The 16,328-nt window shown below is 42.6% G+C and overlaps 1 protein-coding gene across 1 annotated transcript in view; it reads right to left on the bottom strand.

Annotated features, from left to right (window-relative positions):
* The window catches only part of igdcc4 (immunoglobulin superfamily, DCC subclass, member 4), a 156,841-nt gene that overhangs the window by 51,102 nt on the left and 89,411 nt on the right, over positions 1-16,328 (bottom strand). The window contains 6 exon segments of the mRNA XM_088333509.1: positions 848-938; positions 940-986; positions 1,068-1,083; positions 1,085-1,233; positions 7,434-7,844; positions 15,732-15,884. Coding sequence (XP_088189635.1) covers positions 848-938; positions 940-986; positions 1,068-1,083; positions 1,085-1,233; positions 7,434-7,844; positions 15,732-15,884 — 867 coding nt within the window.

Genomic DNA, 16,328 nt, shown 5'->3' with positions numbered 1-16,328 from the left:
AGACAGAGAGGAGACAGAGAGAGAGAGAAAAAGAGAAAGAAGAGAGAGAGAGAAAGAGAAGAGAAGAAAGAGAGAAAGAAGAAAGAGAAAGAGAGAAAGAAGAGAGAGACCAGAAGAAGAGAGGACAGAAGAGAAGACGGAGAGAGAAGAGAGAGAGAAAGAGAAGAGAAGAGAGAGAGACGAGAGAGAGAGAGAGAGAGACGTGAGACAGAGAACGAGAGGAGCAGAGTAGAGAGAGAGGAAGAGAGAAAGAGAAAGAGAGAGAGAGACAGGAAGAGAGAGAAAGAAGAGAGAAGAGAAGAGAAAGAGATGAGAGACCGAGAGAGACAGAAGAGAGCAGAGAATAGAGAAAGAGAAAGAGAGAGAGAGACGGAGAAAGGAAAGAAGAGAGGGAGACAGATTAGATAGAGAGAGAGAGGACGGACGACGAGAGAGAGAGAAAGAGAAGAGAAAGAGAGAGAGAGAGAAAGAGAAGGAGAGAGAGAGAGAGAGAGAAGATATATATATCATCTCAAAGTTTGGGAAAAGTACTATCAAAGCTATATTAAAATGAAATGAAATGTTTTGCATTTCTATAGCGCTTTTCAAGTCAATGACTTCCCAAAAGCGCTTTACAATGTGCTCCACATTTCCCAATAGCGGCCATGCAGCCATGTAAAGGCGCTAACCTGCTTATTGGGGGTATTAGGGGTCAGTGTCTTACCCAAGGACACTTCCACATGTACCACGAACGAGCCGGGATTCGAACTGGATCCCTTGATCCCAAGACGAGCGCTCTACCTCCTGAGCTACTGCCACTTGTTTTGTGAGTCTTAGTCAATGTCGAGAATTTTTTTACAGTTCCTACCTTTATCCAGGGCGCTGTATTCGATCCTGTAACTGGTGACAGCTCCTCTGCTGTGCTGCGAGGACAACGGGATGCACATCAACCGAATATCCCGTCGGTGACGTGCTAGCGATGGAAAGCTGAGGCGGGGCGCTAGGAACTGCAAGACAGGCAAGGACGTGAAAGTATTTCAGAGATCCGGATTTGAGATTCACCGACGACGGCCAGCTATGACCCTCACCGTCCTCTAGCATGTCCCACCGTGACGGGCAAGGACGGGCGACTGGCCCCCATGGGCGAGTAGGCCACCACGAAGAAGGTGTAGGCGGTGTGGGGGAGGAGATCTTTGACGTGATACTCGGTGGTGTCGTTGTTCATGGCAAACTGGTACTCCACATTGTCGGACCCTGAAAAAGAATACAGATCGGTCCTTATTCTTATTAGTTAGCAGTCACATGTGTCAAACTCCCGGCCCGCGGGCCACGTCCGGCCCGCCGTCGTGATCGTATCCAGCCCGCAAGACCCCATTAGCTACACCGCTTCTATCCTCAGTAGGGTCGCGGGGGTGCTGGAGCCCATCCCAGCAATCATCGGGTAGTGGGCAGGGGACACCCTGAACTTGTTGCCGGCCAATCGCAGGCACACAGGGACAGACAACTCACTCGCTCATTCACACCTAGGGACAATTTGGACCGGCCAATTCACCTGAAATGCATGTTTTTGGAACGTGGGAGGAAAACCGGAGTGCCCGGAGGAAACCCACGCAAAGCACAGGGAGAACATGCAAACCCCGTACAGGAAGTCTGGAGCTGGATTTGAACCCACGCAGGAGGTTCCAAGACATGAACTGTGCCGCACATGCGCTAACCACTGCGCCGCCGTGCTGCCCGCCAAACATTTTACATTATTGTTATTGACGGCCCGTTCCTCCATCTCGTTCAAAACATGAACCATTGATCCTGTTCAGATACATGAAAAGCCAAACCAAAACTGAATTGAATGGCAGTACTTTTCAGAATAGTTAGGGAACGTATTCACTACAATTTACAGTCAAAGGTGTCACACAAAAAAAAAAAACTCGTTTTGGCTGTACAACGCTAAAGAATCCTTTAGATAAAAGCTCACTATATAATCTGTGTTCAGTGTTCAGATACCTTATAATGAAATCCACAGAACAAACTGTAAATACGCCATAACACCGTAGTAAGTTGAGTCAAAAAAGTTCCTGACCCCTGCTATATACTATATATAGACTATATGTCATGTCCAGCATGGTCGCCGTGGCGACCGGCTGGCCCCGCCCCCTGGGCACCGGCTGGAGCAGATCGTCGAATTTGCGTGTGGGCTTCTTAAGGGTGGGTTGTGGGTATTGCGGGTTGCTGGTTCATTGCATTTTCTGTTCTGTTTTGCTCTGTCCTGTTTTGTTTGATTCGGAGGAAACCTGTGTTTGCACGTTTTGAGTGAAAGCCTGTTTTGTGAGTATCCCTAGTCTTAGTTCTTGTTTGCCTGTAAGCCTGTTTTTGTTTTGTTTTGTCCCTGAGTGTTGGACGACTTTTATTTCCTTAATAAAAGTATCTGGTCGTTACGCGATTCAGTTCATCCTTCCTGCCTCCTGCCGCCGATCTGGTCCGGTCCCGTGACACTATACCCTTTTCGCCGCGCTGAAAACACAATACTGCGATCAGAGCAAATGATCAAATCGGAGTCATAGAAAACGGAATGATTGGAATTGTTATTTCTGAAATATACATGTTTTATGTATATTTCCAGGCTTTGTAGCATTTTCATATTTCTACTTTTGACAGGAGATATATTAAGGAGAGCAAAATATTTTCAGATATATATTTTTTTTTTAATATACATTGACATAGGAGCAAAGGAATTTGAATGTTATTTTAATGTTAAGTTGTTGAAGTTAAGTTCTAAGTTTTATAATTTAACAAGATATTTTTATTTAGAGCAAAATAATAAATACTGTATAAGTGATTTAAGGTTTAAATATAATATTCTTGTCTGTTTTTATTTATATTTATGTTCCAAAAACATTAAGTTTAAGCGTGTCAATAAATGTTTATCCTGGTTGACCCGAGACCTTAAGTGTGTTTTGAATTTTGGCCCCTTGTGCAATTGAGTTTGACATCCCTGAGTTAGCTCATCAGTCACCCCCCTACTGCTAAAGGGCCCCAACTGGGGTTTGAACTGGGCACAAATGTTTTTATAAGTTTACAACTTACAATAAAGGGAATTTTGAACATTACACGTGGTCGGGTCATTTTGAGTTATTAAGCCATTGTCGATCTGGTTGTCATTTTCACTTCCACCACCGCAGCTGATTGTGTTTGTCTCTTTGTTACTTTAACCCTTGCCTTTTCTATTTCCGTTTTTTGTTTCCTGTTTCGACTTGGTCAGATTTTATTTTGTTTGGACATGTCATTTACTGGGTTTCGACACGGTCCCGTTCCTGTTGGTATTTCCTGTCCAGTATTGATCCCGTTTATTTTGTCCTGTTTGATTTTGGTTTCGCAGCACGGCGGCTCAGTGGTTAGCGCGTGTGCGGCACAGTTCTAAGGTCTTGGGAACCTCCTGTGTGGGTTCAAATCCAGCTACCGGAATTCCTGTGCGGAGTTTATATGTTCCACCCATGCTTGCCTGGGTTTTCCTCTAGGCACTCCGGTTTCCTCCCACATTCCAAAGACATGCATTGGATTGGCCAGTCCAAATTGTCCCTAGGTGTGAATGAGCGAGCGAGTTGTCTGTCCCTGTGTGCCCTGCGATTGGCTGGCAACCAGTTCAGGGTGTCCCCTGCCCAGTGCCCGGTGATTGCTGGGATGGGTTCCAGCACCCCCGCGACCCTACTGAGGATAAGCGGTGCAGCTAATGAGATGAGATGAGAGATGAGATGTCATTTACTCTGTGCTTCCTTGTTCAATTGTTACTTTGGTCCTCGTTATGTTATTAAATCATACTTAAATATGTTCAAGCATTAAATACCACACAATTAGAAAAGAAACTGGAAGTACTTTTGCTAACTTTAAGGAACCATAAATTTAGGACTGCAGGCCTACATTCTAAAAATTGCAGATGTCAAGCCCTGCCTCAACGCGGTGCCTGAAAGCTGGCTTAGAACTGGTGCAGACCAGGGAATCTGACTGTTTTATTGAGACAAAGCACTGCGAATGAACGCGGCAGGTGATGACGTGATGTGATTTCTGCCAAGTGCTATGAATGTCAAGGTAAATGAATTAAATACAGTGTCGGTAAACTCTAGGACACAGGTGTCAAACAGGCGGTCCACGGGCCAGGTCAGGCCCGCTCAGGGATTGAATCCGGCCCGCGGAACAACACTCAAAGAAGCGCAAGAGAAAAACAAGCTGCAGGTTGAAATATGTCAACTTGATGATGCCAAAGTCAGGTGCCTCGAACAAAGATACACTGTACTTGTATTTCTTTTTCTCTCTATCTCTCTCTCTCTCTTCCACCCCTTTTCTCCCACTCTCTGTATCTGTCTCTTTCACTCTCTGTGTCCCTCTTTTTCTCTTCCTTTGTTGCTCTTTGTCTCTTTCTTTCTCTGTGTCATTTTAACTTCTTTTGCTCTAACTTCCTTTTTTCATTTTCTCTCTTTCTCTTTCTCTCTTCATGCCCTTCGCGCTTTCTTTTCTCTGCTTCTGTCTTTCTATTTCTCTTTGGATTTCTTTCTTCCTCTCCGTTTCTTTTCCCCCTTTCTCGCAACTTTTTATCTTGTTTCTCACACTCTCTCCCTCTCTCTCTTTTTCTTTCTTTGTCCCACCCTCTCTCCTTTTCCCTCCCTCTTTCTCTTATTTCTTTATCTCTCTTTTTCTTTCTCTTTAATCTACTAGTCCGGCCCCCGACAGAATGTTTGTTCTATCGTGTGGCCCCCGAGTTAAAATGAGTTTGACACCCCAGCTCTAGGAGTAACTGTAACCCCTGTGGGGTTTGTAATAAATCAAAGGTTTCTTTTGTAAATTTGCGTATGCGACTTTTAATCAGGTACGGTATTACATTTCTTAATTTATATTAGTTGTAGTTATTTTTCAAGAATGTGTCTTTTGGTTTAACTTATTTTTCTCAAGAAAAGTAAAATTACTTTTTCTAGTGTAGAACTCTCAAAAATAAGGAAAAATTACACAAAATAAGAAATCAAAACATCAGGACCAGTTATTTGAAGGCCCTTCAATGAGTTATTACCGTTGTTTTCTTATACATTGTGACGAAGACCTTACCTTTAATATATGTAGAAATTAAATTACCGTATTTTCCGCACTATAGGGCGCAACGGGTTATAGGGCGCACCCCCAAAAAATAGTTTTTGGTCCTATATCTTCCATAGGTAAGGCGCACCGGATTATAAGGCGCTACAATGGGAACGTGGACAAAACAGTCAGATGATTCAGTCCAACTGATTACCCCCTTAACATTCCCAAAGCTTGCAAAGAAGCAAATACGTGTCGTAGACACGTGCGGATGCGGTGTCCGTACGATGTCACTTAAATGCGTAATTTCAAATATCATTCGGAAGGTTAAAGTCTTGGAATTCAAGAAATGCCAACCATTCCTTAGTTTCTATTTTCTTTTTCGCTCGCAACTTTACTGTGCATATGACAATAAACACTTGGAATTGAGTTTAATTCACTCAACTCATCACAGCAACATCAATATCGTTCTAAAACAAGATACCGGGAAAATATAGAGCCGCATAGTTCACCTAAGTTCTCTTGCAGCCATCACGTTCAATAATGATACGCAACCGTGGTCTTCTTACAACCGTGAGTGTAGTAAATCCAGGAGAGTAAAATATTTACAAATACAGACTACATGTTTCTTTGTGGCGTAGTTTAGCAAGCTTGCTATTCAGTCATCTTTTTCGGCCAATTGCAGGGTTTGTTTTGGCCCTCTAGCGTATCCAAGGCTCCGCATAACTTCAGCCAATAGCGATTGATTTAACGGATGATTGACACATTGGTTAGCCAAAGAAATGCCGGTATATAAATTCCAGCATACACCGCGAACTACTCCACGTTCGGGGGAAAATCGAGTCGGCGGCTGTTGCGTAAGTTGCGAGACCTTGCGAATTTAATATTGAGCCATACATAAGGCGCACTGTATTATAAGGCGCATGGTCAGCTTTTGAAAAAAATTATGACTTTTAGGTGCGCCTTATAGTGCGGAAAATACGGTAAATGAAATAATCTATATTTATATAGCGCTTTTCAAGTCAATGACTTCCCAAAGCGCTTTACAATGTGCTCCACATTTCCCAATAAATAACCTGCCTATTGGGGGTATTAGGAGTTCAGTGTCTTACCCAAGGACACTTCGACGTGTAACACGGACGGGCCGGGATTCGAACTGGGATCCCTTGATCCCAAGACGAGCGCTCTACCTCCTGAGCTACTGCCGCCCCTAAGATAGCAGTAATTAAGATAAAAATAAAATATATTCCCTCCCAACAACCTGAAACACCAAATTCAGTCTGGACAAAGGTCAGGTGTGAAGCTGAGTTTTTGGGAATTTTCCACTGACTGGATATATAAATGATTGTCAGACATTATATTATCGGTTCTCACAAACCCATACTGTTATTGTTGAGCTAAAAAGTGAGGAATAATTTAGTTACTAATCCAGCTTTCTAGATAAACAGCCATGTACATAGTAAATGTCTTTTTGAGTATTGGTAGTTCACATTAAATAAATGGTTTGTTGATGGGCTTAGATTATAATTATCCAACATGCTTATTGCAACAAAATGATTGTTCTCCATCTGACATCTATTACAGTGGAACCTCGGTTTTCGAACGCCTCTCAGTTCGAACAAATCGGTTCTCGACCAAAAATGTCGAGAAATTCTTGCTTCGCTTTTCGTTCAAAAAAATCGGAGTTCGAACGCCGGTGCGCTAGGGGCGACGCCGAGCGGCGTACGGGTGTAGATTGCCCCCACCCTTCGTGAAGAACTGTTGTCACGGCAACGCGCACTCCTTTTCTGTTTTCGTTTTTCAAAAGCGGTAGGGAGTGTTTTAACCCCTAATTATGCCTCGGAAGAAGGTTGGTGCAAGCAGCAAAGTTGCTACAGGTGAAAAAAGAGGAGTAGTGCGTACAACTATTGCATTTAAGAAAGAAACAATAGCAAAATATGAAGAAGGTGTGCGAGTTTCCCTTCTTTCGAGGGAATAGAGCATGGCTTCTGCAGACCACCACAAAGGTAAGAAATCCTATTCATGAATCTTTTCTTTATCCTTTAACCGCTCACCACTTTTTTGTGGAGACCCGGGTGCTAAATGACGTGTAAACGACCTGATTTTTTTATTTTTACACGTTCATGTTAGCGTCATCTTTCGTACGGAAGATGACGCTAACGCGAACGTAAGATTAGCCTGGGTTAGCTTCATGTTTACTTTCGTGGTAAACATTCAGGGTGTTGGAACGGATGAAAACAATTTTACATTACTTTTAATGGGAAAAAACAGCTTCGGTGATCGTACAAATCGGTTTTCGTACAAAGAAATGGAACGGATTATGGTCGAGAACCGAGGTTCCACTGTATAGGAAATATCAACGATACAAAGTATTTTTTGTCCACCCGGCCACTCACCTGCAGCCCGCTGACAATGCAGGGAATATCCAATAATCTGGTCCGCATTGTACTCTGGTCTCTCCCACATGAGCAGGGCAGTTGTGCTGGAGTAGGGTGCGACCGACAGACTACGGGGTGGGCTTGGAAGCCCCTCCCTCACGATCACGGTGAGTTTGGCAGTGGCGCAGGCGCTTCCCAGCCCGTTATCGGCAATGCACTGGTAGTAGCCGGCATCCTCCAGGGCCAGTTGGTTGATAAGCAGGACGCCTGGGTTTTGGGTCTTGGCTCGGCGGGAGGACCGGATCGGACGGCCGTTTTTCAGCCAGCGTAACGTTGGTGTGGGCTCCCCAGAGCTGTTGCAAACAAACCTGGCCGTGTTTCCCCGTGAGAGGGACACAGTCTCTGGGGGCTGAAGAATGACCGGAGGGGCTGGTGACAGAGGCAGAGTTTGTAGGATAGGTCAGTGTAAGGTGGGCTTAGGGTACTTCCCCAAAAAGTTCTCTAAACAGGGTTGGGTAGGGTTACTTTAACTTGATTACTTTCAATTACTTTTGGATTACTCCCATACCAAATATGCTAATAAAACACAAAAGAAACTAAATATGAATAAAATGATGACTCACAACACGTGGTAAGCTTTCTCTCCTGGCTTTGATCTCTTTGATCTCCGGCAAAACTAACATAAAATGCGACAGAAACAAAATGAAAATAAATCCAAACAGCTTCCCAACATCATTTTTGCTGTTCCATGTGTTCCGTTACTCCCCAAGCCTGCACAAAATGTAGTAATTTTACTCATATTTAGTTTATTTTGTCTTTTATTAGCATATTTGGTATTGGAGTAATTCAAAAGTAATTGAAAGTAATCAAGTTAAAGTTACCTTACCCAACCCTGTCTCTAAACCAGATGGTATCACATTTCAATTTCAAATATAGGTACCGCCCAAAGGGGTGTTTCTTTCTTTCTTTCTTTCTTTCTTTCTTTGTTCTGCCTAAATAAATGCAGTTTGGTGGGGGAAGGGCCCCCCAGAGTTAGGAGCGCGACCAAGGAGATGGACGTAAGTTTCCTCCTCTTCTGGCCCCTTCCCCTCTCCAACTGCCAGTTGTAACAAGTCGAATGCCTGGTGTATCTTTTTTAGCGTTAGCAACTTGTAAATAGCTCTACCACATATAGGAGGTCGATTTAAACCCCACAGTCAGGGCTAAGGAACATAAGGCTCACGGGTAGGTTTGGCTCTTTTCATGTGTACATCTGGCTTGAGTACAAAATAATGACCGTGCTGATCTCTGTATTGTTGGTATACGCACATTTTGGAAATTTTGGAATCCTGTACAGTGTATTAAAGCTCATCAAACAATGTATGCTCACTGTTTATGATGAAAACCCACAGAACAAATTGTAAACACCCGGAAATGTTCGCCAAGAAATTAGGTTCCTGACCTGAAATAGGTCATGATTACATGGAGAAGCTTTCTGCATGTGTGTCAGTTTTTTACCTCTCCATAACTTCAATACTAAAAATTAATAAAATTGATATTTAAAACTGAGGGTGGTTGTCAATACTATTCGCCAGAATTTGGATTTATATGATTCAAACCAATTCCATTTACATGGATTTGTCACGGTTGCCATGGCGCCCAATTGGCCCCGCCTGTGTGACACCAGCTGCGGCTTATTAAGAGATTGGCTTTCCGTCTTTTTAAGCTCAGGGCACTCTCTCTTACTTTGTCACTCCGTCAACGAACTTCTGCCCCGCAAGACATGGGTTTCGACACGGTCCTGTTCCTGTTGGTATTTCCTGTCCAGTATTGTTCCCGTTTATTTTGTCCTGTTTGATTTTGGTTTCGCAGCACGGCGGCGCAGTGGTTAGCGCTTGTGCGGCACAGTTCTAAGGTCTTGGGAACCTCCTGTGTGGGTTCAAATCCAGCTACCGACCTTACTGTGCGGAGTTTGTATGTTCTCCCCGTGCTTGCGTGGGTTTCCTCCGGGCACTCCGGTTTCTCACACATTCCAAAGACATGCATGTCAGGTTAATTGGCCGGCCCAAATTGTCCCTAGGTGTGAATGAGCGAGTGAGTTGTTTGTCCCTGTGTGCCCTGCGATTGGCTGGCAACGAGTTCAGGGTGTCCCCTGCCCACTGCCCGATGATTGCTGGGATGGGCTCCAGCACCCCCGCGACCTTACTGAGGATAAGCGGTGCAGCTAATGAGATGAAATGATTTTGGTTTCCAGTTTTGTTTCCGTCCATTTTTGTCCTGTTTATTATTTTCTCCAGTCTTCGTTCCCGTCTAGTTTCTTCTTTTTATTTTCGATATCCTGATTTGTTACCTATCCTCTCTGTCCCGCCCTGTCCGGTATCGAACCCATATGTCCGATATCAACTCGGGCAATTGGAATCGATCTCGTCCGTCCCTGGCTTCCTGTCTTTCCACGCCAGACCGCTGCCTAACATGCATGTCTCCCCATTTCCCGTAAAATAAAAGGCTTGTGTGAGAACATCACGCGTTTGGGTCCTGATCATGTTCTGGTTCATGACAGGATTTTATTCACTTAAATTCAATAAATGTTAATATAAATACAGGGTATTTGAAAACAATTGATAACATCTGAATATTAATAATAATTAATTGTTATCATAAATATATTTATTTCCCTAAACTGACTCACAAGTAGATCATTTTTATATAACATTTTACAAAAACAGTATTCTGGTGGAGGCTGTTACCCAACATATGCTTTAGTGCAGGGGTGTCAAACTCATTTTAACTCGGGGGCCACACGATGGAACAAACATTCTGTCGGGGGCCGGGCTAGTAGATTAAAGAGAAAGAAAAAGAGAGATAAAGAAATAAGAGAAAAAAGGGAGGGAAAAGGGGAGAGGGCGGGACAAAGAAAGAAAAAGAGAGAGAGGGAGAGAGTGTGAGAAACAAGATAAAAAGTTGCGAGAAAGGGGGAAAAGAAACGGAGAGGAAGAAAGAAATCCAAAGAGAAATAGAAAGACAGAAGCAGAGAAAAGAAAGCGCGAAGGGCATGAAGAGAGAAAGAGAAAGAGAGAAAAGGAAAAAAGGAAGTTAGAGCAAAAGAGGTTAAAAGACGCAGACAGAGAAAGAGACAAAGAGCAAAAAAGGAAGGGAAAAAGAGAGACACAGAGAGTGAAAGAGACAGAGTGGGAGAAAAGGGGTAGAAAAGAAAGAAAGAGAGAGAGAGAGAGATAAAGAGAGAGAGAAATAAATACAAGTACAGTGTCTTTGTGAGAGGCACCTGGCTTTGGCAACATCAAGTTGACATATTTCAATCTGCAGCTTGTTTTTCTCTTGCGCTTCTCTGTGTGTCGTCTCGCGGGCCGGATTCAATCCCTGAGCGGGCCTGATCTGGCCCGCGGGCCGCCTGTTTGACACATGTGCTTTAGTGTGTTTGGCAGGAGCCGGATCACTCGTATGCCGTTTCTCAAATTGTTTAGAATTTGCCATTTAAGATTTGGACGAATAAATCTAGTTTAGTTAATCCTTACTTGATATTTTCTTTGATATTTACATCTCACAGGATATTATATTTTTTGAAACACCCTGTACATTTCTAAAAAAAAAAACTAGATTTCTTTATGGGCCTAACAAAATCTTAGATATTAGATCTTGTTTTGTTTTTTTATTGTCACATATTAATTTCCATATTGTATTCATCCATCTATCTATCCATTATCTTCACCGCTTAACAGTAGGGTCACGGGGGTGCTGGAGCCCAGTATACATTGGAAACATCCAGTATTTCAAGTGCAACAAGTACTAACAATACTGTCAGGGGTAGATTAAAATAAATAAGAAGCAAAAATAAGTCACAAATAATTACAATTTCTCACAAATTTACTCCATTATTTGAATTTAAATATAATTCATTTAAATACCATTCTGCCAAGGGCTCTGAATGTCAAGGTAAATGAATTAAATACAGTGTGGGTAAACCAATTTTGTCACTTTAACTGGAGCAGAACTCCATCAATGACTGGGAGCTTGTTACCAGATATTCTGCATTACGGAGTATGATTATCCTTGTGATTTTAAATGACAACAATCAAAATAATTAAAATATGATTTGTAAATGATATCTCAAAACCTATTTAAATACGTCGTGGATAGCTCTTGAATTCAATAATTGCACTAGTGGCAGATACAAAGCAAGTAGTTTGACATTCAAAAATACAGTGGAACCTCGGTTTTCGAACGTCTCTCAGTTCGAACAAATCGGTTCTCGACCAAAAATTTCAAGAAATTCTTGCTTCGCTTTTCGTTCAAAAAAATCGGAGTTCGAACGCCGGTACGCTAGGGGCGACGCTGAGCGGCGTACGGGTGTAGATTGCCCCCACCCCTCGTGAAGAACTGTTGTCACGGCAACGCGCACTCCTTCTCTGCTTTCGTTTTTAATATCGGTGAACGGAGTGTTTTAACCCCTAATTATGCCTCGGAAGAAGGTCGGTGCAAGCAGCAAAGTTGCTACAGGTGAAAAAAGAAGAGTAGTGCGTACAACTATTGCATTTAAGAAAGAAATAATAGCAAAATATGAAGAAGGTGTGCGAGTTTCCCTTCTTTCAGGAATACAGCATGGCTTCTGCAGACAACCGCCAAGGTAAGAAATCCTACTCATAATTCTTTTCTTTATCCTTTAACTGCTCACCACTCGTTGTGGAGACCCGGGTGCTAAATGACGTGTAAACGACCTGATTTTTTTATTTTTACACGTTCATGTTAGCGTAACCTTTCGTACTGAAGATGACGCTAACGCGAACGTAAGATTAGCCCGGGTTAGCTTCATGTTTACTTTCGTGGTAAACATTTAGGGTGTTGGAACGGATTAAAACAATTTTACATTACTTTTAATGGGAAAAAACGACTTCGGTGATCGTACAAATCGGTTTTCATACAAAGAAATGGAACGGATTATGGTCGAGAACAGAGGTTCCACTGTACACAAAAAATGTGTCCAATGTAAAATATGGAAGAACTAATGATACGATCCTGCATGTCCTCAGTAACCCTGACTCAAACTATCATGAAATTAATGCAAAATGTGTTCACCCTTGAGTCATTTTAAGTATTTAGATATTATATTATGTTTTTACTTTGCTGATAAATGTTGTAGCTCATTGTGTTGCTCAAATCAGTTCAACTAAATAGGAGTCCTTGGGTACCTTTTTCTGTATTTACTCTGAAAATGTTGGCATAGTAGAAAATGTTCTGTTGAAATAATTTGCCGAAGTCCAGTCTGCCTTGTACGGAGGTTAAGTGTGAAAATGATAAACACCTAATGAAACAAAAGAAATGAGGAAGTGTCTACTCGAGTATATTGTTAAAATGGTATGTCACGTTTTAAATAGTGGGTATAATTGGCTGTCTGTCCATTTTTATATTGTAGTCCGATTGTGGGTCAAGCAGCAGTTCAGCTCGAAGTTGGGTATCAGTTAAAATGTGTGTCGAGGACCAATTCAGCTGTCAGTCGAGCAGCAGTTCAGCTGTGAATCAGCTATGAGTCGAGTATCAGTTCGAGTATCAGTTCATTGAGTGGTAGCAATTTAGCTTTGTGTTGTCTAGCGATTCAGTCGGTTTTAGTGAAACAATAAAGCAGTGAGTTGGGTGCAGTTTTCTATGGGACGAGCAGAAGTACAGCTCTTAGCCAGGTAGCAACTCAGCTGTGAATCAGGTGGCAGGGTAGCAGTTCAAAGTTCAGAGGTAGCAACTTAGCTGCTCTATGAGTTGTGTCGCAATGTATTTGGAAGTTGTGAATGAGTGCAGGTAACAAAACCGTTAAGCGCCAAAGTTCAGCGCTTAAGTGAAGCCTCGGGTTTATTTTGGGCTTACTTTGGGCTTACTTTGGGCTCGGTCATTCAAATGAAGTCTGATCTTCTGCGCCAAAGTACGCATAGCGCCAAAGTACGGCATCAGGTGGAGCGCCAAACAACACGTTTCGAATCGCACTTTGGTGCCAAAGTACGCGCAATGCCGAAGTACACGAAACACCGGAGTGATGTGCCAGTTTTTACTCAAGTTATTCAACTTCAGAGTTATAATTCTGAAGTTGAAGTAAAAAGGAGTCATCCAAAAAAATGACTTGAGTGAAAATGAGTTAGGTCCGGATTAGGGCCAAGTTCAGGCCAGGGCCCAAGATCTTACCTTGAATAGCCATGTGGCAGTTTAGCTGTGAGTCGAGCAGCAGTCAACATTGATAGGTAACAATTGCGCAATTAGTTGCGTAGCAATTTAGTTGACAGCTATGAAATATACCTAGCTAATAGAAGAACATCAGATAAGCTGTGAGTAAAGTAGCAGTTCACCTTTCAGAGGTAGCAATTTACCTGCCGTTTGAGTTCTGTAGCGATTTTGTTGGAAGTCGTGTGTAGAGCAAATAATCCCAGCACAAAAAATACTTTGACATTCTTTGTTTCAAATAATTCACTGGATGGAATGAGTTTGGATTAGTAATTAATATCAGAACTCAAAGAACTCAGAGTAATAGGGTAAATTAATTGTTTCATCAGTGTAGGAAATTATAGCATCCGTCAGATAAAAAAAGGGATTTGTGGTGGAGCACAAGCTAGGCCAAATTCGGTTACTGACTGCAGTAAAGAATAATTTGATTTTCAAAATTAAAGCTAGAAAAATAGCTACATGAGAAACAGTCTAATTAACAAAGCTGTGAGTCAGGGAGCAGTTTAGCTATAAATTGTGTAGGAATTTGGTTCGTTAAGTTGTAAGTCAGGTAGAAGCTCAGCTGTGAATAAGGTAGCAGGTCTAGTAGAAGTTCAAGATTGGTAGTCAAGTGGCAGTTCAACTCTGAGTCGAGCACCAGTTCTGCTGTGATGAGTAGCATTTCAAATGTAAGTCGAGCAGCAGTTCAGTTGTGAGACAGGCAACAGTTTATCTCTGAGTTGTGTAGTAATCCAGTTGGTAACCGTGTATGAGTTCAGCTGTGAGGCGAGCCACTCTTTAGCTGGAAATGAGTTTTTCCTTGCCCTCATGTAGGTTTTAGATCAGGGGATGGTGTCATAATAGTATGTGGTTTGCAATAATCTGTGGTCTTCGCAGCCCTTTGAGACTCTTTGTGATTAAGGGCCATACAAATAAACACAACTTGACTTGACTTCTTGTAATTAAGGGCTTCACAAATAAACATGACTTGACTTGACTTGAGGTTTTTGAATTTTTCCTTGCCCTCGTGTAGGTTTTAGATCAGGGGATGGTGTAATAATAGTCTGTAATTATAGACTGTGGTTTGTGTAGTAATCCAGTTGGTAACCGTGTACGAGTTCAGCTGTGAGGCGAGCCACTGTTTAGCTGGAAATGAGTTTTTCCTTGCCCTCATGTAGGTTTAAGATCAGGGGATGGTGTCATAATAGTATGTGGTTTGCAATAATCTGTGGTCTTCGCAGCCCTTTGAGACTCTTTGTGATAAAGGGCAATACAAATAAACACAACTTGACTTGACTTCTTGTGATTAAGGGCTTCACAAATAACATGACTTGTAGTTTTTGAGTTTTTCCTTGCCCTCATGTAGGTTTTAGATCAGGGGATGTTGTCATGGTCGCCTTGGCGACCGGTCTGCCCCGCCCCCTGGGCACCAGCTGAAGCAGTTCAACTAATCGCGTGTCTGCTATTTAAGGCTGGATTGTGGGCTTTGCGGGGGCTGGCTCATTATATACACATTGTCCGTTCTGTTATGCCTTGTCCTGTTTTGTTGAGTTGGAAGAAGCCTGTGTTTGCACGTTTTGTTAAAACCTGTTTGTTCTGTCTTGTCCCTGAGTAATGGACAACTTTTATTTTGGTAAATAAAAGTTTTGGATCGTCACGCAATTGAGTTCTCCCTTCCTGCCTCCTGCCTCCGTTCTGGTCCGGTCACCCCTTCTATTCCGTGACAGATGTTGTCATTATAGTATGTGGTTTGCGATAATCCGTGGTCTTCGCAGCCCTTTGAGACTCTTTGTGATTAAGGGCTATACAAATAAACATGACGTGACTTGACTTGAGGTTTTTGAGTTTTTCCTTGCCCTCATGTAGGTTTTAGATCAGGGGATGGTGTCATAATAGTCTGTAATAATAGACTGTGGTTTGCAATAACCTGTGCAGCCCTTTGAGACTCTTTGTGATTAAGGGCTATACAAATAAACATGACTTGGCTTGAGTTAAGATTAAACAAAATCCCCTGACTTTCCTCCTTAATTCCCTTGTGACTTCGGCTACATTTTTCTTCCTTCTCATCACTGTCAATACGGTGATGCCAATTATTTACCGACTGGTGGCCTTTAAACACAAGAGGCAAGCGTCACTTACCAGGCACATGCAGCTCAGCAGTAGCGGTAACAAACTCTCTGGTGCGAGGCTTATTGGCCCTGCAGACGTAGATGCCTGCATGGTGGCGCCTGGTATCCCTGATCACCAGGTTGGTAGCAAGGACGACCACGTCTGGGGATATAGGCTTTCCATCTGATCAACAGAGGCAAATGAAAAATCGCTGATGATCAGGGTTGGGTAAGGTTACTTTAACTGGATTACTTTCAATTACTTTTGGATTACTCCGATACCAAATATGCTAATAAAAGACAAAAGAAACTAAATATGAATTTTGTGCAGGCTTGGGGAGTAACGGAATACATGGAACGGCAAAAATGATATTGGCAAGCTGTTTGGATTTACCGTAAATTCCGGTCGTTAAGCCGCTACTTTTTACCCAAACGTTCAACCCTGCGGCTTATTCAGTGATGGGGCCAATTTATGTAATTTTTCTAACAGCCGCCGACATCAATCCGTCACTCAATTCTCAATACCAAGTGAAAGAAACCACCAATGACAAAACAGACGACTTCAACGTCTGTGTTACAATCTGGCACTATTCTCCACAGTTTGATTGCCCTGGCGCTGCTGTACAAA

This window comes from Urocampus carinirostris, chromosome 4, assembly GCF_059441175.1.
Source record: "Urocampus carinirostris isolate Australia breed hairy pipefish chromosome 4, RoL_Ucar_1.0, whole genome shotgun sequence".
NCBI lineage: Eukaryota > Metazoa > Chordata > Actinopteri > Syngnathiformes > Syngnathidae > Urocampus > Urocampus carinirostris.
This window is presented reverse-complemented; position numbering and strand designations above follow the sequence as displayed.